This window comes from Cinclus cinclus, chromosome 8, assembly GCF_963662255.1.
Source record: "Cinclus cinclus chromosome 8, bCinCin1.1, whole genome shotgun sequence".
NCBI classification, from domain to species: domain Eukaryota; kingdom Metazoa; phylum Chordata; class Aves; order Passeriformes; family Cinclidae; genus Cinclus; species Cinclus cinclus.
Window position 1 is genome coordinate 7321795 of NC_085053.1, and position 27456 is coordinate 7349250.

Consider the following 27456-nt stretch of genomic DNA (forward strand, 5'->3'; position numbering starts at 1 on the left):
CATAAACAGGGCTGAGGTGATGAGCTGTACCCAAGACACACAGATGTCTTGGGGAGCTACAAAATTCATCACTGTATCAGTACCAGGATCAGTGAGACCTCCCAGGATAACCAGTAGGGTATTAATGGTGACATTTTTTAATCTTTTCTTCTTATAAGTAAATAATTGCTTTACAGTTACAAATTAGAAACAATTCTGTAAATAGGGCAGAGAAAGATCAACTTCACTCTAAAAAGGGAATTTCTTTAGCTAGGACTTAACCTCAAATACCCCAGTAAAACCTTTCTTTGCAAGTATCATAGAATATTGTACATATACTTGATAATCTTTGGTATCCTGTTCTACTTCCTTACCTTGCACCCATCTCTTGCCTCCTGTTTAAATGCTGACCAATAACAGCCAGAGGAAATTAGAAAGCTTTAACAGATGTTAGATCATAGTCCAGACTTATGAGTTTGAGACTGAAATTAAGTAGAGTTATCTTTAAAATCACTGAATTTCTGCTTCACGCTTCCAGTTTGGTGCTAGTAGCATGACTGAGAACACCATATGTGAGGGGCAAGCTGAGGAAAGCAGTTTTTATATGGATGCAGTGACTACAGATGTGCAAAGGGAAGGTGGCTAATGCTATAGCACAACTTCCAATGTCTATCCTTGCTGACTCTTCCATAGGTTGTTCCTGGGCCCAAACTGGAAAAGAAAAATAATTATTCCTTTTGTAACGGTAGCATGGAGTGACAATCCTTCATTCATTTATTCATTCCTCAACCTACAGAAAATGAAGCCTGACTGTTAGGGAATAGTAATGAACAGTGTCTCGGATGAAGGGAACAGTTCATGCTTCTGAGATTACTCCAGCTTCTGCAGAGACCAGCAGCATCACATCTGTCTTGGAAAAAGCATTCCATGTTCCTGCATGATCTGGATCACCCAAACAACTCATCACAGAGGGCAGGAGGCTGGCTGCAAAGGAACCTAGTGCTGCCTGGCATGGTTAGAAAACCACTGCAGCAAAGACTGTTTGCACAGCTTGTTAGACAGTGAAGTGAAATCCCCACTGAGCCTAAGGTGTGGTTTGGAATCTGTTTGGCAGAAAATGGTTTTAGACACTGAGAAGGTTCCCTCAGAATGCCTCATATCTCCAACAATCACAATTAGCAGCAGAAGCCTTCAAAATTCAAATCCAAACACAAAATCAAAGGTATAGTACGCAAGTCTTTAGAAACAAACTCTTTATTAAGAATAAAATAATACAACTTGCAGGAAATGCCCTAAAGGCATGATATATTACAGAGCTGTACTTGTACTAAGGAACCAAAAAAACCCATACAAACTGGGAAGACGAAGAAAGGAATTTGGGAAGGAAATGCACTTTTGTTGAAATGGAAAGACTCCACTGAACTGCTATCACTACCACCCGCCCCTGCCCGCATCCCAGTACCCTCCTCGGTAGCCCCTGCCTGCTCCTCCGTATCCTCCTCCTCCTCCTCGGCAGGCACCCCCACCTCCGTAGCCTCCTCCAGGACTACCAGGGCATCCTCTTCCTGCCGAGTGCCAGCTGGAGTAGCCGCCGTAGCCTCTGCCCCTGTGGCTGGAGCCGTGCCCGTAACCTCCCCGGCCTCGAAGGCCACCCCCGTTGTCGTAGCGAGCCATCTTGGGTGGGCGGGGGCCATCCCCGAACCTGGCAAACGACAACACCGTGCACTTGAGGCAACCTTACAAACTGCATCTCTTACGGGTGGGAAATAGCACGATCCTCAGCTAAGGCACCTCCATCTTCTGTGAAGCACAATACGATGGTTGAACTGCAGTTGCGCTTTTGCACGTTTTCCCACTTCAGAAAAGTTTCCTTTGCTTCAGAAGCAAGGGATGGAAACAAGGGGCAACAGAGGGGTGCAAGCCCAGCCAAATATGTGTTTTCCTTCCAGGAAAAGGTTTGCCCAAAATAAATACGGATTATCTTTTCTTTAAAAGACAATTCGTGCTTTTGTGTTTTGGAAGAGGGGAGGGCAGCTTTTATTCCTGAGAGCTGCGTCCTTGTGGAAACAGGCAGCGATGTCTCTGCATCAGGCTTTGAGTGCAGGCATTTCAGGCATGCTCAGAGCAGGGCACTGAAACCAAAGCCTGAAGGCCCCATGCTCACCTCCAAGCTGCAGCTCTCACCTGGTGCCGGCAGCCGTGAGCGCCATCCCCGCCGCCGCCGGCCGGGACAGCTGCCGGATCACGTTCAGCATCCGCTCGTGTGCCGGGTCCAGCTGCCGGATGATCCCGGGATCTTTGGTCACTTCCACCACCAGGGCCTCCATGGCAGCGCGCAGAGCGGTGATGCAGGCGGCCGCCGCGTGCGGCATCTTCAGCTTGATCCTGCAGCACAAAGAGGTGTTAGAGCTGCCGCGACTCCCAGGAGAGCACCTGGGACGGAAGAGGTTCTGTGGAGTAGCTTTTCACTGAGCCAGAAACCTACATTCTCATCTCTGAAATTCTAGTTTGTCACTGATGGGGTGAGAAATTCAGGAGGCAAATTTGAAAGATTCCTAAAATTTGGCATTGTTAATACATAACTATTCTTTTGGCAAAATTTGCCCTTGAAATTTAACAAAGGGCCATAAAGATGCTCTTAGGGCTGAAACTCCTGCTCTGGAGACAGGCTGGGTGAGCTGGAGGTGTTCAGCCTGGAGAAGGGAAGGCCCCAGGGAGGTCTTAGAGCTCATTCCAGTGCCTAAAGAGGGCTTTCAAAAGGAGATACAGGCAGATAGCAACAGGACAAGGGGGAATTGTTTTACATGGATGGAGGGCAGGGTTAGATGGGATACTGGGAAGAAATTCTTCCCTGTAAGGGTGGCAAGGCCCTAGCACAGAGAAGCTGTGGATGCCCCATCCCTGGAGTGTCCAAGGCCAGGCTGAACAGGGTTTGGAACAACTTGGTCTACTGGAAGGTGTCCACCTGAGATGAGCTTCAAAGTTTTTATCAATCCAAACCACTGTGTGATTCTATCATTCTATACTTGGATAAATTCAATACGTAACCTCTTGCATCAAAACACCAAGATACAAAAATATAAAGTAAACTGAAAACACGAGGCTCCAAGATTTTGAAAGGTCCAGTCCTCAAATTTTTAGCAAATTAAGTTTAAGGAATTCTTTGCCTCTGTTTTACTGACTGGGGGTAAAAGAAAAGAAAAAAAAAACAAAACAACCATCCAGATGGTATTTGATGATGGCCGTAAAATTTACACAGCCAGAGGAATTTCTCTCCTCAAGCTGTGTTTCTGTGCGTCGAAAACAAAGTTTCCTCAGCCTTTGCCTGAGGAGGAGGTCCAAAACACATAGCGCCTTTTACCTTTCAGTTAAAGAGGAAAAAAATAGCAATTTTTATGGGAACTGCCTTGTCTTGTTTTTATATTTAAGCAGATAATCTGCATGAAACAGGACTCAAATTAACCTGTGCCTTTCCCACAGGAAACAAAGGTGATGCCTTCCCAACACACCCGTGGCCCATGGCTTGCTCTGGGACCCCAATTCTATAGACATTTGGTCTGTGTTAGCTGCACTTCCCCTCAGTCAGAGGGTTGGAACGGGATGAGCTTTGAGGTCCTTTCCAACCCAAACCACTCCATGATTCTGAGCACCAAGGAGATCCATACCAGTCATCCACGAGAATGAGCTCCCCGTCTGACAGGACTTTCTTGGAAGCAAAGAGGAGCAGCTGCAGTGGGCTCACCAAGGTCATGGTTTTGGCAGAGATGGCTCGTGTTCGAATCTGCAAGTGAAAAAGGAAAATTATTCTTGAAATGGAAAACAGAGCTCTACACCTTCCTCTGGACACTGAAACTGGAGAATTTTGTAAAAAAACACCCCAAACAACACACAACAAACTTAGGTATAATGTTAGGACATTGCAAGAGCATTGTGCACATACAAAATGGAATGCCAAGCAAAGATTTACAAGATTCAGCACTGGCTAGCGTAAAACCTCCACAAAAACTTATCTTCCATTTTAAAATATTCATCTGCTGTGTCTGCAGTTATATAGCTTTTGCAAGAGCCACCTCATGCTTTGCCAGCCTTAAAATGACCAGGGCACATCTGAATTTTCTTCCCACCCTTCAATTACTGAGGCTGTGATGAAAAGCTTTAGTGGGCTCCTACTCACACAAGTGTGGAAGTTGCCAGATGTCCATGCAGTCACTGCTGTCATACTACACTGACCTTGAGCTTGAACTTGAACTGAGAACTTGGACAACATCAAGCCAGAGATAACAGCCCTGCTACATGGCTCCTGCCCCTCATTTTAAAGAGGAACAGAAGAGGTACCTAATGGGCACAGGGAGAGAGCTGCACACAAATTGTTCCTGCATTCCAGCCTCACCCAGGTGCTGTCTAAGCTACTCTTAAGCCACCATCTCAGCCACTCTCCATTTGCTGTGTGTACTTTGTTTAATAAAGCAAAACCTTCTGAGCTCAAAAGTCTTTTGTTTGGTTTAGGGGAATCTCACTTGAGAGAGATGGTCAAGGTGGATCAAAGGTCTGACCCTCCTGGGATCCCGATACAAAGGGTGAAGGAGCAGCAAACACAATACACAATTCACAGCTCTGAACTACGGATCAGGAATCCAGACTGTCAAGACAAAATCCCAGAACCCAAAGGATTTAAAATTCTGGTTATTACCCAACACAAAAGCCTTCCTTTGCTCCTTGAGCAGGAGTAGCTGAGTTTACAATGGCTGTCACTGGAGCACAGGAGAGCTCATGGGGGTTGCAATGGACATATATAGAATGTACATCAAATTCACAGGATGGAGGAAAAGGTCATGGAGACCTTTTGGGTGATGTTTGGGAAATGCACATTATCCTCGGGAGATGACACACTGCCTACAGGCCAGAACAGGAGCCCCACTGCCATACTCCATATTCCCGTTTTCTCCCTGGATTCATAAGCAGCAGAAGCAATAATGATAAAAATTCTCTGATGCCTAATTAGTATGGAAGAGCTCCTAAAACAAACTCTTAAAGAAGATAATGATTTAGATCTTTCTCTACAACCTGGCTGCTGTAACAAAACTCACAGGAACCTTCTGTGCACCTCTACTTCTACTGAAAATGGTTGACTGAAAGTTACTAGGAGACTGAGTGACACCAGGACCATATATAACATTTACTTTCTGGAAAGAAAACCAAACAACAAACAATACCTTCCATCCATCCATCCCCCTGCCCCCTCCCCTAAAACTAGCTAAATATTGCAGTCAGGTTTTTTTTCTTATGACTTTGTTACCAAAAAAGAGCCTCTTGCACCATTTGGCAACACATGATCAAGAATAAACCCGAAGTCTCTACCTTCTCTCCAAAAACAAAGAAGGGTGAGGGATACTTGATGTCCTGGCTGCTGAAAGGGCAGTTGACAGATGATTTGTGGATGAGAGCATTGTGCCCCTCAGTGGTAAGAATCTTCCTCTTCTCCTTGTGGTAGCAGACGTTGGGGTAGACCCCAAAAGCCAGAAGAGAGATTACAACATCCAGGTTGTTATCAGGGCCAGTGTTGTTAAACGGTTGAGTCATCAAACATTCTGTTGGCAGAGAACAGAAGAGTGGCTCAAATCCATAGGACATGTAGGAGAGCACAACACAGCTATTTAGGATCCTGGATCAATGCAGAGCTGTTTAGGATCCTGGATCAATGCCTTTTCTGATTGAATCAACTGCTAGATGTGATCTCTGATAACCTCTGCACTCAGAGCATTTAAGTTCTACATTCATTTTTTAATGGAGAATGAAAAGCTGAAAAATACTACTACAAAGAGGTATTTTTCTCTCCCAAACTCTTCAAAAACAAGGTTTGTCCAGAATGTGCTGTACCACAGTGTGTTTACTGCATTTGTTTTGGATACAGATCTTTCGGGGGAGGTTAAAATGGATGTTTTTATTAGTTCATTTGTTACAAATCTCCCCCAGAGTCTCTGGTGGCTTGTTTTCAAGTCATCTTGCCCAGAAAGAAAGTTACAGATAAATGCAGCAGTGATCCTAACAGCATGAGGAGAAAAAAATTAAAGGAATTTAAAGAGGGGAAAAAAATTAAAAGGAGGGGAGATAAACATCTGCTTAGTCCAGGCAGCCATGCCATTTTACTGAGCTCCTCAGCAGCATTAGGCAAATTCAGAACCTGGTCAAGATTTTCTCTAGAAAATGGAATAATTTGGCACACTGCTGCAAATCCCTCCTGCAGCACAAACCCAGGAAGTCACAGAACAGAACACTGTTCAGATCACACAGACTCCCCACTAAGGTCTATGGAAAGAAGGGGGAAAGCACAGCACAGCACGTTTTGGAGAGGCAAAATTGAAGCAGAAAGAAAGTCAGGAAGGTAGCACTCTAAGGACACCTGTTTAATAAATTTTTAATCCTGCAGTTCTAACCTCAGCCTCCAAAATATCCATGTTGTATCACAGACATCATAATTTTAGGAGAGAACACTAAAATTCCACCTGACCACAGCTGTAAAAGTGGAGTAGTATTACAGCAAATCCATAACTATATTCCCCCCTGTATTTGGATGCTCAACACAGATTATCCTGGTTATCTACTTATCATCTCAGAATGAAAAATGCAATCATTAAATTACTGAATTTAATCAGAATCACCTTCAGGAAAGCCAGAACTAATAAGTATGTCTTTTAGCTGGACTTTTGCTTCCCACGTCATTCTAAGAGTGGCCATGCTGAGTCTTTTGTGTTCACAAAATCTTTTCTCTGCTTCTTCACCACCCATTCTGGAAAACAAGCAGAAGGAATTACAAGCCTGACCAAGGAAAGAAAAAGCTCACCCTGTGTTACTTGTAACTTCCCATCACCTGCTGTGCCAGACAACATACCTTGCATCGTCCCAGGCTTGGAAGACAGAGAGCAAAGCTACATGATCTGAATACCTGGTCCCAGCAAAATTCCTATGGACATATCCCAGGCGTTTGCCTTCACTGATGAAAGGCTCAGGAAAACAGGTAGCTGCAGAGATGGTACATACTGCATCTCCCACACTGAAAGGAACCACAGAAGGGATCAGGACCATTCAGTTAGTGCTGCCAGCACCTGCTGCAGGCTGCAGATACCAGGGAAAACTCTGCTAGAGACCTTAGGAATTTGGCCTTTATCTGCTAGAGCTCTTCACTGAAACACCTCCCTGGAAGTGGATGTTAAATTAGGTCTTTCTGTCCTCGCCTCCATCCATACACCACATTCTTCCAGTGAAAAGGTCCCTACAGTAATCACAGGACCCTATAGCCACCACAGTGACAAAGAACATATCTTCTACTAAAGCAAAAGGTGGAGATTGATTTTTCTCCTTAGCTCATTGTTAAATTCCATATCTCCCCACCTCTAGTTCACTGCTATACCCAAGTGTTTCAAGTCCCACTCTTAATTCAGAAATATTCAGCCTCCACTGGTGTCTTGCTGTTAACTGAATTTCACGACCACTGTATTGCCTGCACTGGAAGTTATTTCTTCTCTGCTGCCATGAAGATTCAGTCACCTCTCCCCAGCTGCAGCATCTATTGCTCATCTAGAAATATTGGTTTTTCTCTCCGGCACACATCAAGAGGCTCAAGAACTCAGAGAAACAAGAACATGACCACTGAGACCACTCAACTTACTAAAAAATACAGCCCATGATCATCATCTTGCCTAGACGAGGTTCAATCGGAAGTTTGGCCAGGATTCTTCCAAGAGGTGTCAACTCATCATTGGAATCCAAGGCATCAAGCTCTGAAACAAGATCCCTTGTTATCAAGTTAGTTAACCCCAGAAATATTTAGGAAAGAAATTGAGACTTTTAATAGTTGTGTTTAAACTGGACCTCATTCATATTTAAGTTTAATGTTGGTTACACTGTTGCCAAACTGATTAACAAAACTGGTTAGAGGTCAGAAAAGTTTTACATTAGCTTTGCAGAATTTTTAGTACCTCCTCTGCAAATAAAATAATCACTCTGTAATTCACATACATAGTTTTCCATTCCTTTTTAGTTTGCTTCTGTACATACCCCTATTACACTATTAAACCATCTGTTATCTAAGGAATCTAACCTAATTTCTGCCTCAGAATTTCTGCCTGTCACAACCAGCTGTGGCATCTTCATTGCCGTATCACAGAACCCTCTTCATCAAAAAGAAAACAAACTCTCTCTTCTTTGAGACTTTACCTGTCTTTCCCTCCTCCCACAACCTAAAAATTATCACCTGTATTCATCCTCAAAGCTATCAAAATTCTTTCACATTAAAAAAAAAAGCTTTGTAGCCTCATCAATTAAATGGGAGAAACAAAAAGGATTCCTTCACCATCATCAAATCAATTTTTCCTGGTATCTACTGAACCAAAAAGCTTAAAGAATACTTTGAAGAATAACATGTTTCACCTTCCTAAGAACATGCTAGCAGTGTACCTACACTGAAAAATCACAGGTCATCCAAGAAAGGGAGGCACTTGTAGAAACAGCTTTTTGGTGCTAAAACCAAAAATGTTTGCCTTTTCCCCTGACTCTGCAATTCTCAGCTGCACATTATGAAAAGTACTAGTAATTTTCAGAAGAGAAAGTCATTAAACCTGACTATATATCCCCAGCTATACTTTTTCATTCTGGTCTCCATCCTGTATACAAGCAAAGTAGGCTCAGCACACAATTTTTCCATAAAATCAACAATCAAATAGGTACTTATGTTGTTAAAAATTGTAGGAAGTGCTTATTTAGTGACATTTACAAAGTGTGCTGAGGTTTAAGGTCACTTTTATGCTTTACATCTGAAGCACAAATGTAGAGTTCTTCCCTGCTCTATTTTATTAATATTCTAGTTAGTTCCTTGAAGAGAGTGGGAAAACAACCCGCATGTCAGTTTCTTCTTTATAAAGTGGAAATTTAATTTCTTGACAAAATCTGAGATACTGGGTTAGTAAACTGTACAAAGTGGTAATTATTTAATAAACTACCAACCTCTGTTTTTCAGTACTTTTATAGAAGCTTTGTGAATGCCTCAAGCACTGGACTGAGTCTGTGTCAAACACAGCAGTGCCACAGCTGGAAAACAGGAAGCTGGAAGCTAACATGTTATTGGTAAAACAACAAAACAAGCCTCAAGTTTGAAGGCTCAAGTTTCTTAAAGGAATGACACTCCACAGGGAATTCAAGTATTTCTTCAGCTGCATAAACCACTGCCACCCACATGATGCCTCCAGGTTGCTGTTTCAGCCAGAATATGCTGCTCCAGCAATCTACCCAGAGGTGGTACAGCCACTCGTCAGAGATCACATACATGGAAAACCACTCGGGGCCAGTTCCACTAGCCCAGGATTACTACACAGCCCCGTGGGCACGTGGATACCTCTCAGCGTGCGCTCTGCCTCGATCACCGCGTCCAGAGGGGGCGGCTCGATGGCTTTGGCCAAGAACTGCCCGATCCCTCCCAGCCGCAGCAGTTTGATGCTCAATGCAATTTCGTGAAGTGGTGTTCGAAACATTTCAGGCGTCGTGTGAGTCTGAAGTCTGGAATGAGAACAAAGTCCCATTTCCCTGAACGCAGGCTTTGATCACCATGAGGGGTCATTCCACCAGCAGAAACCACTGCCCTCCAAAGTAAACTCTGTCTCCAAGCCCACCCATCAGCTGTCTCTGTGCTCCTGGAACTCAGGCTCTTCTATCACAAAATTCTCCACTTCTCCATTCTCCTTTGGGGTAAATTCACGCTGGGAATGCAGAGGGAATAGTCCTCACATCTCCACTGCGTGCTGTGGGTTCTAGCATGAGGAGAACACAGAGAGCCTGCAGGGCTGTAGCACAATTACCAGTATGGCTGTCCAGTGCCACATTTGTCCTTTACAATCCTCTCCTACTCTAATAAGGAAGCTCTTACACTCCTGAGAGACAATCTGCTTTCAGCCTGCCCTACATAAAAGCACTCTTCTAGTGCAGCTAGGTTTCAAAACACCTTGAACAGATACCCTGATTTAGCTGGCACCAGATTTAGATGATTTCTCTCAAAAAAACTATCTGTACAAGTCTACAAGCACTCTTTCCTAAGCACCAAGCATCTAGTATATTTTGGGTATATATTCTCTGAAGGAAGGTAACCTTAAAACCATAATTACTTCAGTAGCCTAAAATCAGTTCTCTGTCAAAAACTGTTAATTAAAATCATTGCACTGTACTCAACAACAGATCAAAATAAATTTGAGAAATTCAAGGCAAGTTTTTGATCAACTGAGGCTTACAAAACGTTGAACATCAAAACACAGCTATGCTGTAACAGCCAGAGAAAAGGGCACTGAAACTACTAGGAGAGAGATCAGAGTATAACTAACAGCTGTGTTGCCTTCTCCAACCAGCAAAGAGATTTCCATGGCGCTATAGTAATGGAAAAACAGTCTGGCAGAGAGGTCAAAAGTTTCAGCAACAGGGAATGTGCTAGAGCACCGTGAAGAGGCTTCCTGGCCATGGAATGGGGATGGAGAGAAAAGTGACATCTGCCAGCCCAGCTTTTTACCACTTTCATGACAAAATGGCCTGTTACATGGCAGTGCCAGATGCCCCCAGTGTTTGAAGGCAGACTAGAGCCTCATCCTCACTACAAAGCTCTTTTCCTTTCCTCAATTCCCAAGCAGTATTGTTCTCCTCTTGAGAGGTTTGGTAGGTTGCAGTGACACTCTCAGTACAAAATCATGAGCTATGTATCCACCTCTTACAACGGGTAAAAGCATAACACAGGCACATTTTTTTTAAACCAAATAACTGAGATATTTCAGCGTAAGCCAACATCATCCATCTCCTCTCTGTGTTTTTTGCAATGATTTCCCCAGTTGGACCTGAAGCAGCACCAAGAGTTCTGGGAGAATTCCCTGAGGGTATTTTATTTCTGGAGACCACAGCCTCACCTCTCAAAGCGAGCTCTGCTGCACAGACGGAAACAGAACCCGGCTCGCACGCGCCCAGCTCTGCCTTTCCGCTGCTCCAAATTGGTTTTTGATGCCCAGACTGTGGCATAGTTTGTCATGTTGTTGTGAGCAGTGAACAGCTTCACTTTTTGCCTGTTACAGGAAAAACACCACTGAAGATCAAACGTGCTTCATCTTAAACCCTGCTGAATCAGCTCCTATTTAATGGCTTGCAGCCACACTGCTTTTAAGAAGCCAACCACCCCTGAGCTTTGGTTAGTCAGGCATCAGTCTGGAAACTAAAGCATGACACACTTTTTCTAAAGCAGTGCCCCAATCTATTGCACAGAATAATGCTCCAAAAACTGTCCAAAAAGCATAAAATTCTCGTGAATTCATGAGCTCTCTGTGTGTAGCTTTCTCAGACAGCAGGCACAGCAAGGCAGGAACTGTAACAGACTACAAAAATCTTCCTCTTTATCATCAGCCAGACACTGAGAGTTTGTAAAACTCCTTTGGAAGATGACGTCTATCAAATTGGTGTGGAGACCCAATGACACCTCACATGAATAGTGCCAGCATGACCAACCCAGTCTCCTGAGATACCAGCATGGTGTGTCACTGTGCTGACCAGCTAAAGACAATGCTAATTTGTCCTGAGGAAGTCAAACTTAGCTCAGGGAGCATGGGAACACAAGGCACTTCTGTGTGCTCCCAAAACCTCTTCTGCATTCCCAAGGGTAGGATTTATGAAACAAAAAGCTGCTTCATTAACTCACTTGCAAGAGTCGATAACAAAGACCACGTCATTGATGGTAATGCTGGTCTCAGCAATACTGGTAGATAAAATAACCTATAAAAACCAGGAAATGCAAAGTGACATTACTTGGTGTGAAAAAGCTGATAATGCCCAGCAAGCTAAACTACAGAATTTATTTACAAAGTCAGCAATACGTTCCCCAAAAGCCCAAGAGAAGTGCACACACAGAAGGCTCCATACTTTGGTCACTCTAGGAGGCACAGGATCAAACACTCGACGCTGCTCCTCCAGAGGAATCTGGGAATGCAGAGGTAAAATCCTGTACTGATGGCTTCCTATAAAGGAATACAGGAAGGTTGTTAACTATCACTATGGGAATCTCATTTCTTCTTTTCACAACATAAAAATTTCTGGCCATTCACTCTCACAACAAATTAACTCCCTAAGCCACTCATCCAGTTCCCATGTTCACACAGTCAGTAGTTTCCTTGGGAAAAGATGAAATATAACAGAACAGCTGCTTGTACCAAAGCGTGGGTTCGTTTCTAGATGCTTCTGCATTGTATAGATTAAGTTCCAGCCAGGCAAGAAAACAAGGACAGCTCCTGGGACATTCAGAGTCCTGATATAAATCAGTAGAGCCTCGATGAGTTCAAAAGAGGTTTCTCTCTCACTTAGCTGAGCCATGGAGTGCTTTGTTTCTGGCCCATATTCATCGCTGCAAATAAGGTTGCAGTTGGCCTACAAAAGAAAAATACCACAAAGAAAATCATATCAATTAATTCACTAAAACTGTGGAGACTGTCTGTCAGGCAAGTAAGAAAATAAGATATGTCACCTTTCAAGAAAAAATGGCCATGTAAAAAAAATTTCAATTAAAGTGGCCCAAACAAAAGTTTCAAACCTACAAATTAAAGGCTGAATAAAATGGATATTTTCTTGACAACATATGTAAATGTTGACAATATCAACTGTAAGAGAAGAAGAGGGAGAATCTAAATTTTCCATCCTAAAAAGGTACCACCAAGCCCCTATTTCTCTACTTCTTCTTCCAAGGTTACCAATCTTCACTTTCAAAAGCATTTCAGTTTTAAAGAGAAGTAGGTTGACAAAACATGAGAACCTTAGCCTCAATGAAAAAAAATATTCAGGTTACAAGGGCAAGAAGAAAATTTAGTTCAACTGCTGAAGTTAACAGCAATCTCAGATATTAAAAATAGGAAAACTGCTAGAGATGTTTCACTTCCAACAATGCCAAATGAATTACACTCAAGCTGGAGTACTAAAAATGGCACTTGTTTAATTTTTCGTATTAAAATTCAAGCATACATCGTCATCTTCAGCACTTTCTTCATCCTTCTCTTTTTTCTTCTTTTCCTTTGGTGGAGGGACAAACTGAGTCATTTGAATACAATCTTCCAGAAAATAATCTGCAAGGACAGACAGATGATAAGGACTGACTGCTGGAAGCCTGTGCAAGGGAACATAATTCTTTGCACCACTTCTCAAGAATCTCCTTAAATAAATCAGGATGTTTCAGAGTATGAATCCAAGATTGATAAAAACTCAGGCAGTTTCTAGAAGCACAACCAAGGATTTACCTTGGACAGGAAAGGTTCTCCCATAGACCTCGATGATGGGACAGTTGAAGAAGTATTCACAAAACATGCTGGTATCGATGGTGGCAGACATGAGGACAACCCTGATTTCAGGATATGCCTGAACGACATCCCTCAGCACCACCAAAAGGAAGTCAGTCTGCAGAGAAAGAATGACAGCAACCTTAACTTCGTATCTATAAAAAGCAGTATCTTCCCAAGATACCAGAAGGAATGACACATTAACTGAGCAAGAGAAGTAACAAGTAGAACAAAAGTGTTCTAAAACCAGAAACAGTTGTCAGTGCTTTATTTTGAAACTACTGCCAAGCCTGGGATAAGTGATTTTTAGGATTTCCAGTGTAAAGAAGGGATTTTCCTTTCTACAAAAATAATTTGCTTCTTTCCTAACAATACATTACAACCCCAGGTACTTTTAAACTTGACTTACATATAAAGTAGCCATAATTAATAAAATAAATAAGAATTACTCAGCACAGGTGTGTGTGATGTTTGTAGTTCTGTTTATATATGACATTACTTTAGTTCTGCCATGCAGTCAGTCAGGCACGCACTTAGCTCAAGAGACAAAATTCCAATCTCACTCACAATTTCCAAACTTGTATTTTGCATCATTAACACACATTTAATAGATGAAGTGATACATGAGAAAATGTGTGTTGCAATTTTATTCAATGAGTCCCCAAATTCTGTCCAAACAAGCTTAAACAACATGCCAGAACTTCAGTTTCTCTCACTCTTGATATGTCAAAGCTCAAAATTATAGCGAATAATCAAGGGAACAGAAAATGTTTGCCGTTTCAAATTATATACAATACCTCTCCTAATTCTATCACCAACTTGCATTTCACTTCACATAAACCCTGAACTTCAGTGTAGCACTATCAGGACTGCAGGTTCTGTGAATACCACCAGTAATACAACAGTGTCAGTAAACACAGCACTCCAAAATAACAGTGCCATTCAGCAAGCTCCCCCCACTTGGACAAGATGTGTTTGTACTGTGGTGTTCCATTTTCCAGAGAGGACCAGGACACAGGGGATCCTAACAGGAAAATAGTCAGAGGGCAGCAAGAAGTAGAGGTCCTTGCTCTGCTGCTTAGATAAGGAATAATTAAAGAGTTCAAAGAAGGAAAACTCACACATCTGACACTCACTATGCCAGTTTCCTCTTGCATGCTGGCTAGTACACACAAACACATACAGAAGTTAAACAGAACAGAAGCATACAGAGATTAGGACTGTCATCACCAGCTAACTCACGTTGATGTCTCTCTCATGGATCTCATCAACAATAACATGACTAATGCCACGGATCCCAGTCTCCACCTTTCTCAGAAGAACACCTAAACCAGCGACAGTAGGTAAATGTTCATGTAACAGTTCAACCTCGCCTCTCCCAGCCCCTGGTTCAAAAACCAGAAGTGTGCAGGCTGTGCAGCCCCTTTTCCAACCCCACCTCCAGTTGCCATGCTTTCCTTTGTACAAGTGACAGCGAGGCCACAAAGCATTACTACAAGAGAGACTCCTCCATCTTTCCCACCCAATGGTGTTTCCCCTTCTGTCTTTTAAGGACAATCAATATATAGCAATTTTATCTCTTCATGGGATTATTTCTGTGTGTTATCAGACCTGTATTGTCAGACTTCTGAACAAAAATCTTCATTTTTCTTTGCACGACAGCATGTCAGCCAACTTTTTATCCAAAAAAATCCTTTTCAATCTTATAAGCAGACTTTATAAAAATTTTAATCGAACCATATTGCTGCTTTTGCTGCTAACTCAGAATTCAGACCCACGATAAGCTCCAAACATAAGAAAGCAATACAGACCTACAGTGCAGAACATGATGCTGGCATGTGGCCGAGGGAGCACAGACTCGAACCGCACGCTGTACCCACAGCTCTGCCCGGGCTCTTCCCCCCTCTCATAGGACACACGCTCCGCTACAGAAACCGCGCTGATCCTCCGGGGCTGAGGGGTGGAAAAGTTTTCCCTAACTTAATGAAGAGGCTTTAGAAGTTTATCACAATACCACTGAAAGCAATAATGGAAATTATGCAATAAATGCTACAAGTGTTCTGTCTTAAGATTTCTTTACAAAGTAATCATTAAACATTAGCATTGTAAAAGCACAGGGTTTTTTCACACAGGACAGATATAAGGGTATATGGCAACTACCAGCTGCCATTTCCCAAATCATTTCCCCTTGATCTGCTGAGAGTTTTCACCTGGGCTAGGTTCAAGTCAGGTTTTCCAAAGTGCATATCCATGCAAGAGTAATATTCCAAATGAAAATACACATGATGCTGAAGTTTCTCCTACTTATATTGCTGAGGAGGTATCTTTATAAACCATGTCCTAAAATGATAATAAGGTTCCTCAACACATCCTTCAATCCCCCAGGGCCAGGTTGGATGAGGCTTGGACCAACCTTTCCTAGTAGGTGCCATTGCTGACCATGGAATTGTATTGGAACAAGAAGAGCTTTAAGGTCCCTTCCAACCCCAGCCATTCGATGGTTCTGGGATTTTATCGTAACCAACAGATGATTTCTCATATCCACCAGAGAAGTGCAGTGGCCACACATTCCTCACCTGTGTCACCACTATGTTGCACTCAGCAGCTCGGTTGGTTCTGATGTGTTCATCCAGAATATACTGGGGCACTTGAGTGGTTTTGCCACAACCAGTGGCACCACGGATGACAACAACAGAATTGTGATGAATTGCATCCAGAATTTCACTTTCAAAATTCTTCAGAGGTAAGGCCTCTCTCTCTTCTTGGATCTGGGAAAAAAAGTCCAGGACGTTTCCAAAATCTCCAAAAATCAGCCTGTTCTGCCCCACATCTATACTTTGCCTTACTTTTTCTACACTTTTCCCTTACCCAAAGGAAAAAGTGCCAAAGGACAGGTCACAGTTTGTATTTTTTTCCTGACACAGCACAACTCACCCCCACATTCCCCCCCAGTGGAACATCCAGCGCTTCTGAAAACGTGGTGTGTAGTTGTGCTGAAATCCAGCCTTACGCACTTAGCGTAATGTTCAACCCCTTCTGCAAAATAAAGAGCCTAGTGCAAGGATGACAGGTCACAGGAAACACCCTTACCCTCTGTAATTCCTGATCCTGCTCCAGACGGTACATGAAATCACTTTTCAGATCCATGCTTATTTGCTCCGGAGTCAGCTGGAAATGCAACACATTATTTGGAGGCTTTTGGACTCCTCTTCCTGTCTACATCATAACTTCACTGTCAGATCAGTCACACCAACATCGTGATCCCAAATATCCCTAAAGGATCATCTCCTGCATAACTCCCTGAAATCAGTTCTGCCTCTGAGCTGTTTTATTTCATTCATTCCAGTGCATTAAACATTCATCCCCAAGGAAGTCTCTCAGAAAGACTGAGGACACTGAAAAAGGACGACTGTTTAAATTTAAACACTTTGACTGCTTGAGAAACACACTCTATTCAGCAGTAAGCCAAGAAGATGATAATTTAAACAGGAGTTTTTAATATAAGTAATGACCTAATGTAAACACAAACCCACCCTTAAAATAGCTGAAAAGGGAAAACTTTGAAGAGAATTTATCAGGCAAATCCTGTCTCTCAACTGCAAAAGAAATCTGAAGAAATGCAAATTTGATACCAAACGGTTAGTTGTTTTTTCTGCAAAAAAGTCACCTGTTCCAGTCAGAACTAGCACAGGTAAATCCTGAAGAGATTTGAAGCCACCTCAATTTGCCATGTCCATACTGATTATGCATTTTATGCAGCAATGGCTAAATTTATATTACTTCCCTATAATTTAAAAAAATCAATATATAACAATCAATACTAAATTAATGTAATTTATGAAAAAAAAACTCCACTAGAAAAAGGATTAAGTTATTATTTTGGCCATAAGCAATCTGAATGTTGTAGGAAAATCAAGTTCCTGCCCCAAGTGTCTTTTCTGACCAGGTTGCATCAGTCAGACCAACTGACTGAATTTGGCAAACCAGTAATTCTTTCCCTTCTCCTACATTTTGTCATGCCACACTGTTACTTTTCATTTTTTCAGTGGTGAATGGGACTGAAAATGACAAAAGGTAAGGAAGTTGGTTGCTTGCATAGTGGCACTGGCCTGGAGCAGAAAAAGAGTCTAGACGTGGAAGTATGGTAAAGAGAAGCCAGAGAATTATATAAATGACATGCCCATGAACTTACCTTGTAATTTCAATTATAAACTGTATGGGCTGCATGATAGCAGGCAGAAGGTGAAACAAAGCAGATAATTGGGAAACTCAAGACACTGTTACGCAAGACCTGATAAAACATTTAGTAAATACAAAGAACTCTCTGCCTCCAGGTCAAGAAGGGAAGAAATTTTATCAGTGGACTGTCTCCTCCTTTGCAATAGCTCATACTTTAAATCCTGGTGGGGGAGAAGCATTTAGAAGTTCTGGAAGCATGGAGAAATCAAGCCATTTTTTAAACTGTCTTACATTTGCCAGCGGACCCTCATCAATATTGCAGCCAGTCCAGGGGTTCCAGTTGGAATGAGGTGGTGACCATGGAACAACTCCCATATGACTTTGTCTCTGCGATGGTTCAAAATGGGCCAACTTTCCAACGTTGATCAGAACTGGATTACTGGGATCTTCAGGCTATGAATCCAAAAGCAGAGTGGGCAAAGACAGATAAACAAGTAAACGAGCAGGTGTGATGTTCCCTACTGGTGTAGCCAACCACACACTCACCAAAGGCACGATCTCCAGGGACAGTTCCCGTATTGTCTTTTGCAGATGATTTTCTAAGTCAGAAGACAGCGACACCTCATAGGGTTCCAACTAGGAAACATTTAAAAACCACACATCATTATACACAAAAAGACAGACACTGGAAGCCAGAACTGTGGGCTATTAGAGGTGAACCATCAAACACCTCCTCGTGAAACAAGGCCAAAGAGTATCACCAGCTCAGAATTGACATTCTTGAAATGTTTTGACGACTTTTCACTGAATAAGGATTTGTAGGCTATTTTTTAAATATCTGAGTTTAATTTCAGAGGGAACATGTTCCTAAACTTGCAACCAAATACCTAAATAACATAATCCTTGGTATGTGTGTGTGTATATATGTATATATATATTTGAATTGCCAAAAAATGTTCATGTGACAGACAATTAAGCCAAACAGAAATATTCAAGCTTGTAGAAAAATTATACTGAAGATAGCATTTGTTACAAATCCTATTTCATTTAAGAGAATATAAAATTAGTTACTGCTCCAATCACATACACATGAAGTTATATCTCTGATCCAAACCACTCACCAGAACAGAAACAGTTGCTAAAGAACAACCATTATTAATACCTAGTAAGATGTTAAATATGGAGAGCAAACTCTTAACTCACGCCTGTTTATGAGTGCTTCTGTGTTATGAAACAAAAGTAACAATTCCTGTCCCTCCTGCTAAACTCACCGATTCTCCTTTCTTCTTCGTCTGCCCAGTGTAAGGCTCAATGACACCAAGATGGTAGAGCTGTCTGACCAGGGAAAGGGCACAGGACTGTGCTGCCAGCTTTTTGTTTGATCCATGCTCGCGACTGAAAATCCCTGAAGCACACAAAGGTCAGAGCTGTAGCAGCGGAGGAGTCAGGCAGCTTCCACAAAAGACACTACTCTGAACTGGGCTCTCTGACTGTACACTCAGACCAGGTTTCATGGACAGTCTCAGATCTTGATAAATCCAGAATTCCAACATAAAATTCAACCAGGCCCCTCCACTGCCCGGCTCACCCTGGCTGTGTGATGTTACTTTACTGCTAAGTCCTTTGAAGTTTTTCTGCGTTCAGTGCCTAGGGAAGTATGATATCCAACACCACTCAGCAACATCATACAAATGATCCTCTGCCTCTGGAAGTGGCTCCAACACATAACTATAATAAACTCTGTACCCACAAATGTTCCTCTATACCAACACCCATCTCTCATGAAGTTAAAAAACAAACAGGAGCACTTACTTCTGCCCAGCTGCTTCACATAAATGGTCATTTCTGCATTAAAGCTCCTGCAAGAGAAAGAAAGACACAAAGGTACAATTACCAATAGCTGACACCAATATTATAAGAGTAAAAATATTTACTCCTTCCAGTATTTTTAGGCAAAGATCTCTGTCCTCAGTCAGAAACTCTCAATTCACCAATGACCAAGGTAAAGTACTACAGCTTTTAGTTCCTTTAACCCCAAGGTAGTAGTAACAGACCTGTCACCGACAGAACCAGTACATTTGATAAGAAGAGTTCTGAATATGTGACTGTTAAGCACTGAAATTTAAAGCCACATTATTAGGAAATAGGCTCTGAGATGCTTAAGTTTAAGGCAACAGTTATAAAGCAGGTGGGACGTTAATGTAACCGTAACGTGCATCTCAATGCACCATTAACTGTGTCCCACATCAGTACTGGTACAACACCAATGTAACCCACTAATAGCCTGTGTTTAATGACTAGATGAAACAGTTAATACAGTTACTCTGCTTTTTGCTACACATTTGATCAGCTCAGAGCATAAACAAAATCAAAGCAGGTCATTTAGTCAAAAACATGGAACTTCTCTGAACAGGAGGCAGAATGTTTGAATTTGCATGAATTTCCATTCACTTACTGCCGTATTCTGGAAACGGCAAAACTTGAGTAATAGAGTTACTCAAGGGTAACTCTGGTAGCAAACCCAACAGTTTGCTTAGACATGCGACCAGTTCAGTTAAAGGTTAACTGGCATATTCATCACAGAATCATAGGATCATAGAATGGCTTGGGTTGGAAGGGATCTTAAAGACCATCTCATTCCAATCCTCCTGCCGTGGACAGGGACACTTTCCACTATCCCAGCTTGCTCCAAGCCCCGTCCAGCCTGGCCTTGGACACTTCCAGGGACAGGGCAGCCACAGCTGCTCTGGGCAACCTGTGCCAAGGCCTCCCCACTCTGACAGAGAAGAATCCAGGCTTAAAAAAAAATTCTCAACAGAGGAGAAGAGAAATCTTGATCCATGTTTTTAAGAATCCCAAACCTAAGCCTGTATTTGCCACATGAAATATTAAAGCTGAATTATTGGATTTAAACTGGCAAATGTGACTCAAGACACATGACTGGAATTTATTGGACTGAGATCCTCTTTGGAAACTAGGCCTTGGCATTTGCACAGGTGGAGGCTGTGCCTTGCACCTGCGTCCTTCATTTTTTGCTGCAAACAAACAATGAAAAAGATTAAGTAAGTGATTTAAATTTCAGGTTAGACCTCCTTCCTGTGCTATCAGTGAACTGACCTTCAGGCACAGTGGCTTCAGGGGTCGAAGGCCACTGGCTCTCAGGGACACAACAGCCACCTAAGACACCGATGACAGTATGTTTCTCAGCCAGGCCTACAGTCAGCATTCAATCTCATTCTCTACCACCTGAGGGGAGAACAGCAACACCAGAAATCAGTTTGCAGCAGAATCCCACGATTCCCTAGTCCAGCTTCAGCAGCCTGTGTGTGAGCAGGCCCAGGTCTGTGGTGTCAGTCTACAGCAGGAACACAGAAGGAGGCACAGGTATCCCAACACAGAAAAGCCACATCCCATCCCTTAATATGAGCTCATGCTTCGTGTTTTAGGAGACCTATCTTTATACTTACAACTCATATCCTCCTGTCATAGTTAAAGTTTCCAAATTCAAAATTTCCAGCTATTACTAAGTTCTCACACCATGAGTATGATTAATTGGCCACAAACCTCTGAGAGCATGGCTGACATACCTGTTATAATCTGTATCTCTGACCACTACCTCAAAAATACCCCAAAACAGATTGGCAAGATGCATGACAACTGGTAATTCTTCAAAAAACTCCAACAACCCAAACTATATTATATCCTCAAAATCCCAGAAACATCCCTCTCCTGTTACACACCCTAAAATGATTAAATCAAACAGTCTCCCATCGGTCTCTCAATGAGCCTTACAACACATTAGGATTGTTTCATGTCTGTTTGATCTGTTGTAGCAGGTAGTGAATAGCCCCTTCTGCCATTCCATTCGGGGCAATCCACACACACTTCCCTGAAGAGAGTATATAGAAACTCTGAAATACACACCAGAAGAACAATAACCAGGCTGAGAAACATACTGCCATCTGTATAATTTCATTCTGCTCAAGACTAGATAAATTTAAATACACGGAGTTTAATGCTGCAGAAGGTGTAACAAAAAAATGAGCTACACAAATAATCCCTAAGCTACAAGACAGAAGAAATGTTCAGAAGCTACACCTGCAACAAGCATAATTTAAATATCTGGTACTGTATAAACTAACTTTTTATGTCACTCACTTAAGTGAAGGAAATGGCCTTGCCTGAGAGACATAAACTGAGATGAAGTGACTTGAAGACAGATTTTAAATGAGAATTTTACAATTTTCTGCACCAATTCACATCTTTTAGATGTTCCAAATTAATGGAAGACTCAGTAACAAAAGAATACTGTAAGTCCTGCAAGTGACACTTTCTTGAAAGGCTGTAATAAGAAGATACTCTCATCCTTCTAAAAATATAACTCTCATAGAACACAAGTTGTTTACATAATGCAAGAAAGCCCAAGTCCAATCAGGAGAATCCAGCAGCATCAGCAGCATGCCATTATTTCCGGCCACAAAATGTCATTATATTTCACCAGAAATAATACAATATCCTAATGCCTGGATGATTTGTAAAGACTGTTCCTAATAGGGATAAAATAATAAAAACCATAAATTCTTTATGCACAATCTGTTATGAACTACTTTAATTTGGGAGAAACACAAGCAAATTCTCTGGTGGAATGGCTAAAACTCAAAAAAGAGTAATATCCAACTGGTCTTAACTGAAACTTAAGACTCTCAGAACTCCTTTGGGAAGATTCTGCCAAACTGTTTTTTTCCAAAAGAAGATTCCACTGCCAAAAAAAGTTAATTATAATAAGTATATATGGTAAAATTATATATATATATATATATATATATATATATATATATATATATATATATATATATATATATATATATACATATATATATATATAATGAAAATATAAATAAAATATACTTACAGCACATTGCTACATAAGCAAATTTAAGATTTACCTAAAGTGCACAAAGGCAACAACAGTCACAGAACAATTAGCACAAGCAATTGAGCTCTCTTTTCACAGAAACTGACACCCCAGCAGCTGACTAGAGGACAGAAATCAATTCAAAAGCTCCATACCCAGAATTTCTCAGAAATGTCTTCAATCCCTCACTCTGCACTTCAATCCCAAATCTCTGGATTAAGACTCCTCACCCCCGTATCAATATTTAGGGATGTTGTTGGTCCTGGCAAAGAACACTATGGCTCTACAGAGCATGGCAAGTAAGTGTGAACAACCACTGTAAAAAATATTTTAACCCTTCATACACAGACAGTGACTAAAACCACCAAACCTGTTGTGATCAGGCCCCATTTCAATGTATTTATATTCTTCCTGGATCTTCTCCTTTTGGAAAAACTGGTTCAGACGTGCCTTGGCATTTTCTAAGGTCCAACCCCCATGAAGATCTGCATTTAAGTCCACTTCGGACTCTGAGGTCTAATATGGAAAAAAAGAGTATTGTTTACCAGTTTAAAGATTAAGCAATTCACCTGTATGCTATAAAATAATTAAGACATCACAGAAAATGCTAAGAAGTCCTCTGTTATTCTTTATTTTCAGAATAAAACGTCTAGACAAAGTCCTGGGTGTTCAGACTATCCAGAGTGAATGATCTGTTCCTATCTTAAACAGATTACCTTTATTAAAAGTCAATAAATAAATCTGCTGCTTAAACTAACTGCAAAATATCAAAAGAAAACTGCAAGCTTGATTATAAATGCAAATAACAAGTTAAAGGGGATGACAGATACATATGTAAGAGCTAACAGAGAATTCCTCTGCATGACTTACCTCCTGTACTTCTTGCTCCTCTTTCATGGAATAATAATCTTGCAAGTTTGCACCCCGATCCCACTGAGCTCCATGACTGCCACAGTCTCCAGGTGCTGCACCTGGTCCGTTGCCTACCACACAGAAAAAAAAATTTTAAAAATAAAATAACTCCCCCAAAACGTTCTTAGCAATGGAGAGGCATTGCCTGGCCATCTTGACAAGCCATGACCAGTCCTTCAGATCTCATGCAGTCATCCACACCTCTGCCTCAAAACTGTGACTTGGGTGTCCTGTCTGCACAGCAATGCAATTTGGGGGAGAAATCACCACCAAAATACATTCAAATACACAGAAATTATAATTGTCAGTCTTACCTACTTCACTTTTTATAAGCAAATGTGGAGGAAGAGGTCCTCCCACAGCTGAACTGGAACCAGTGACATCTCTAGCTGCTTCCTGTCCTCCAGTGGGGATATCACCTGCTGCTGGCTAGAGAAGGGAATGAAGGAAAACCTCAGCACATCACTGCACAATAAGTAATTTTACTATTTAGCTAGAAACTGTTCAGGAAGTTTAAAGACCTCAGGCAACATTATGCAACAGTCATCCCCTGTAAATATGCAATAGTTACTACCCAGAAGCAACCCCAATAGTAACACAACTGTGAATATTTTAATACTGCTGAGAAACTAATTGGCACAGCTAAACCAAGATACCAGTCCTGTTCCCACTGGGTTCCACCTCGGCTGATGAGACAGGGAGGCTGGTCCCACTGAGAAAACTCATATATCCTCAATAGAGCACTGGAAGATTCTTCCCTCTCAAGAGGTAACTCATAACTTCATGCTTTATTTATTTTTCTAAACTTGCTGTAGAGTTGCCCTCCTCTTCCTCAGCCTTGAAGTGATAGTCACTGCTGAGTGTTCAAAAAACATCATAAACAGAAGTGATCCTGTTACACACCTGAAGCAATTATGGTTTAAAAATGCCAGATTTTCAGTGTCTGGTTTGATATATCTGTGATTATTATTTTGGGCTTGGTTTTGGTTTTCTTTAAAGCACACAGGATTATATATATGTATAAGAGAACATGGCTCTAAAACTTCAGCATCAGGTGTTGAGTATTCAGCACATTTAAAGCCAGGCTGTACCTCACAGGGACTCTGAATTCTTTCCAGCCTCATCAGCTTTGCAGCTCAACATGTAGCTGTATTTACCAGATCATCCTGCAACATCCAGTTGGACTTGATAATCTCAAAGGTCTTTTCCAACCTAAATGATTCCATGATATTCTGTATGTGCCCCAGCCTTCCAGCAATGCAAGAAGTCCCTCACATTCATCACTGCACAGGGGCACCAGACTGAACTCCAGGGATGAAACACAACCAGGAGCACGGCAGCACAACGACAGAGTAGTCTTTGGTAGGGAGAAAGAGCAGCTTACTCCAAAAGCAGGAATTTCTTCCTTCTTCATTTCATTCACCCGCACTAAGTAGTTGATGAAGTCTCGGGCAGCATTGCTCTGAGCATCCTTCTTGTTGGTAGAGTTGCCCATGCCAACATAGTTGAAGCCTTCCACTCGGACCTGCAAGGCACAACACACGGCTCTGTAGAGCTGAAAGGGGCTTGGAGGCCAGCAACACCGACTGGAACACCAAATCCTGGCTGCTGATAAGTACAGGGCAAACAAATATTGCTAAGTATTACACACCGTTGTATATAGCTCTATACTTCTGTAGGCTTTGAAAAGCAAACCCCCACAGTTCTGAGAACTTCTCCTCTCAGAGCACAAGGGCTTCCCAAAACCTTGTGGAAGAAGAAAAATCAATGTAGGAAGGGACCCTGGCAACACACAGCAGCAAACACTGCATAAAATCACTTTCCTCAAAGTAAATCCCAAACCCTTGGACGACAAGGACAGGAGTGACCTTGCATCCATTCAGCCATAGCTCCATATTATTCCAACTACACAGATGTGATTTATTTCTGATTTTTTTTAATTTTTTTTACCTTAGAACAGCATTTCTGTACCCTGGACAATGGTACCTCCAACCACATAGTAACCAAAGAGGATCCACAGCCATCCTACCAGGCTGCAAAAATCAGCAAGAGAGATGTTTCAGTGAGACTGATCCATTCAACTGTTAAGCTTCCATGGATAATCATAGGGCATCAATATATCAAACCCAGTACAATACTTACATATTGTAAAATACACAATATGTAAGTGTAGTGTGACTTTTTATAAAAAGCATGGAGTGACAGAACAAGGGGGAACAGCTTCACACTGACAGAAGGCAGGGTTCGACAATATTAGGAAGAAATTGTTTCCTGTGAGTTTGGTGAGGCACTGGCACAGGTTACCCAGAGCAGCTGTGGCTGCCCCATCCCTGGAAGCATTCAAGGCCAGGTTGGATGGGGCTTGGAGCAACCTGGGATAGTGGCAGGTATATGTCCATGGCAGGGGAAGGGACTGGATGAGTTTACAGGTCCCTTCCAACTCAAACCATTCCATGATTCTGTGAGTGTATCTATTCATAGAACCATTCCATCTGACTATTGCTCAACCAGTTAAAATACTTGTAAATTGCTTTCATGACACTGTGTTTCTTAGTTCTCTTACTGATATGGAAGACAAACAGGGGGGTGGGGGGAAAATAAAATTACAAACTCAAGGTGTTTAGCACAAATCCATGGCATGTTCTACAAATGGCCTCACACTTAGTGCCAGCTACCTGTCAGAGCCAATCTGAATTCACAGCTCCCACATCCCCAGTATCTAGAGGCAGGAGTAAAGTACTATTAGAGCAGTGCAGAGTAGCAACCATTCCAACAAGAATTCTTTAATACATTTAATCTCAAGTTCAAGAGCAGACCAAAGCTCTTGGCAAACAGTGGTGACATACAGTACCCCTAACCAACTATTTTAACTGCAAGAAAGGTCTCACACAGTGCAGACACACACCAATAAACCAATATAACACACATAAAACAAACACACACATAAACCAATCCATTTTCCCTATAAGACCATCACTGAGGTTTCTTCCCTCCTTTCACACCGTGCACACACAGACAGGGCACTCTGGCTCAAAGCGTCCCAGCCTTTCCTGAGCTCTCGGCTTCCAGTGACTCCCACCCAGGCCGGGCAGGGCCCAGACCCCAGACAGGATCCCAGACTCCCGGTGCTGATCCCAGGCTCCTTCTGGCAGAGCCCAGACCCCGGCGGCAGCCCCAGCAGGGCCCCCACGTTCCCTCTGAGGGAGCCGCCAGAACTGCTCCCGGATCCCCCGGCAGAGCCCTGGGTCCGGCCCGGCAGGGTCCTCGGCAGCACCCCGAGACCCCTGGAAAAGCCCAGACCCCGTCACGAAGCTCAGATGCCCGGCAGGGCCGCACATTCCGTTTGACAGGGCCCCCAGACCCCCGGCAGAGTTCCAGGTACATCCCGGAGGCGAACCCTTGCTCGCGGCACGGTCCAAGCTCCCCCTGGTAGAGCCCAGGCTCCCGCCGCAGCCTCCAACCGCCAGCACAACCCCCGGACGCACTCAGGGCCCTCAGATCCCCGACAGAGCCCCGGCAACACACCCAGAGACGGGCAGGGTCCGTCCGTGGCCCCGGAGGGCCCCCAGTCCCCCTCTGTGTCCCCAGACCCGCGGCACAGCCCTAAATCCCCCTCACAGCTCCCAGCCTCCCCACGGCGGGGCAGCCCCCCACCTCGCAGAGGAAGGTCTGCCGGCCGCGGCCGCCGGCGGCGCGGATCTCGTAGGCCGGCATCACCCTCCTCCTGCCGCACCAGGCGTACAGGTAATTCTTCACGTCCCCCATGGCCGGGCCGGAGCATCGGGGCACGGCCTCCCGCTCCAGCCGGCGCTGGGCCCACGGCAGCACCGCACGGCAGCGCCTGCGCGCGGCTGGACGGCGGCCGGGAGGGGCCGGAAAGGTACCAGGCCCTCGACGCGGATCTCGACTGAGCTATCATCTTCTTGGCTTACTGCTGAATAGAGTGTGTTTCTCAAGCAAAGTGTTTAAATTTAAACAGTCATTCTTTTTCAGTGTCCTCAGTCTTTCTGAGAGACTTCCTTGGGGATGAATGTTTAATGCACTGGAATGAATGAAATAAAACAGCTCAGAGGCAGAACTGATTTCAGGGAGTTATGTAGGAGATGATCCTTTAGGGATATTTGGGATCACGATGTT

The 27456-nt window shown here is 42.8% G+C and overlaps 1 protein-coding gene across 6 annotated transcripts; it reads right to left on the reverse strand.

Moving 5' to 3' along the window:
- Positions 1-505: 505 nt before the first annotated feature.
- Positions 506-27084, reverse strand: DHX9 (DExH-box helicase 9). Of its 6 annotated transcripts, XM_062497007.1 has the most exons (28): positions 26974-27084; positions 24704-24844; positions 23634-23748; positions 23278-23390; positions 22778-22923; positions 19305-19351; positions 18764-18897; positions 18039-18128; positions 17784-17945; positions 16404-16481; positions 15890-16081; positions 15125-15266; positions 14556-14638; positions 13275-13431; positions 13003-13103; positions 12201-12414; positions 11914-12008; positions 11693-11766; positions 10914-11066; positions 9368-9528; positions 7646-7757; positions 6869-7030; positions 6639-6766; positions 5338-5567; positions 3645-3760; positions 2164-2364; positions 1530-1681; positions 506-690 (listed from the first exon to the last, which is right to left on the reverse strand). In XM_062497007.1, the coding sequence occupies exons 1-28, from the start codon at positions 27082-27084 to the stop codon at positions 506-508; spliced, it is 3795 nt and encodes a 1264-aa protein (XP_062352991.1). The 6 variants fall into 6 exon arrangements, with proteins under 6 accessions (XP_062352991.1, XP_062352992.1, XP_062352994.1 ...); XM_062497008.1 differs by lacking the exon at positions 506-690 and having other exon boundaries at positions 1218-1681; XM_062497010.1 differs by lacking the exon at positions 506-690 and having other exon boundaries at positions 1218-1681; positions 23643-23704; positions 24669-24844.
- Between the last annotated feature and the right edge of the window lie 372 nt (positions 27085-27456).

What these genes read in the sequence shown, in the direction of transcription:
- DHX9 (XM_062497007.1), bottom strand. Translation starts at nt 27,084, where the DNA reads ATGGGGGACGTGAAGAATTACCTGTACGCCTGGTGCGGCAGGAGGAGG. An exon ending in GCTTATAAAAAGTGAAGTAG is followed by an intron (nt 23,391 to 23,633) that starts GTAAGACTGACA and finishes TCTGTGTGGTAG; the next exon opens with GCAACGGACCAGGTGCAGCA. An exon ending in CCCTGGAGATCGTGCCTTTG is followed by an intron (nt 17,946 to 18,038) that starts GTGAGTGTGTGG and finishes TTGGATTCATAG; the next exon opens with CCTGAAGATCCCAGTAATCC.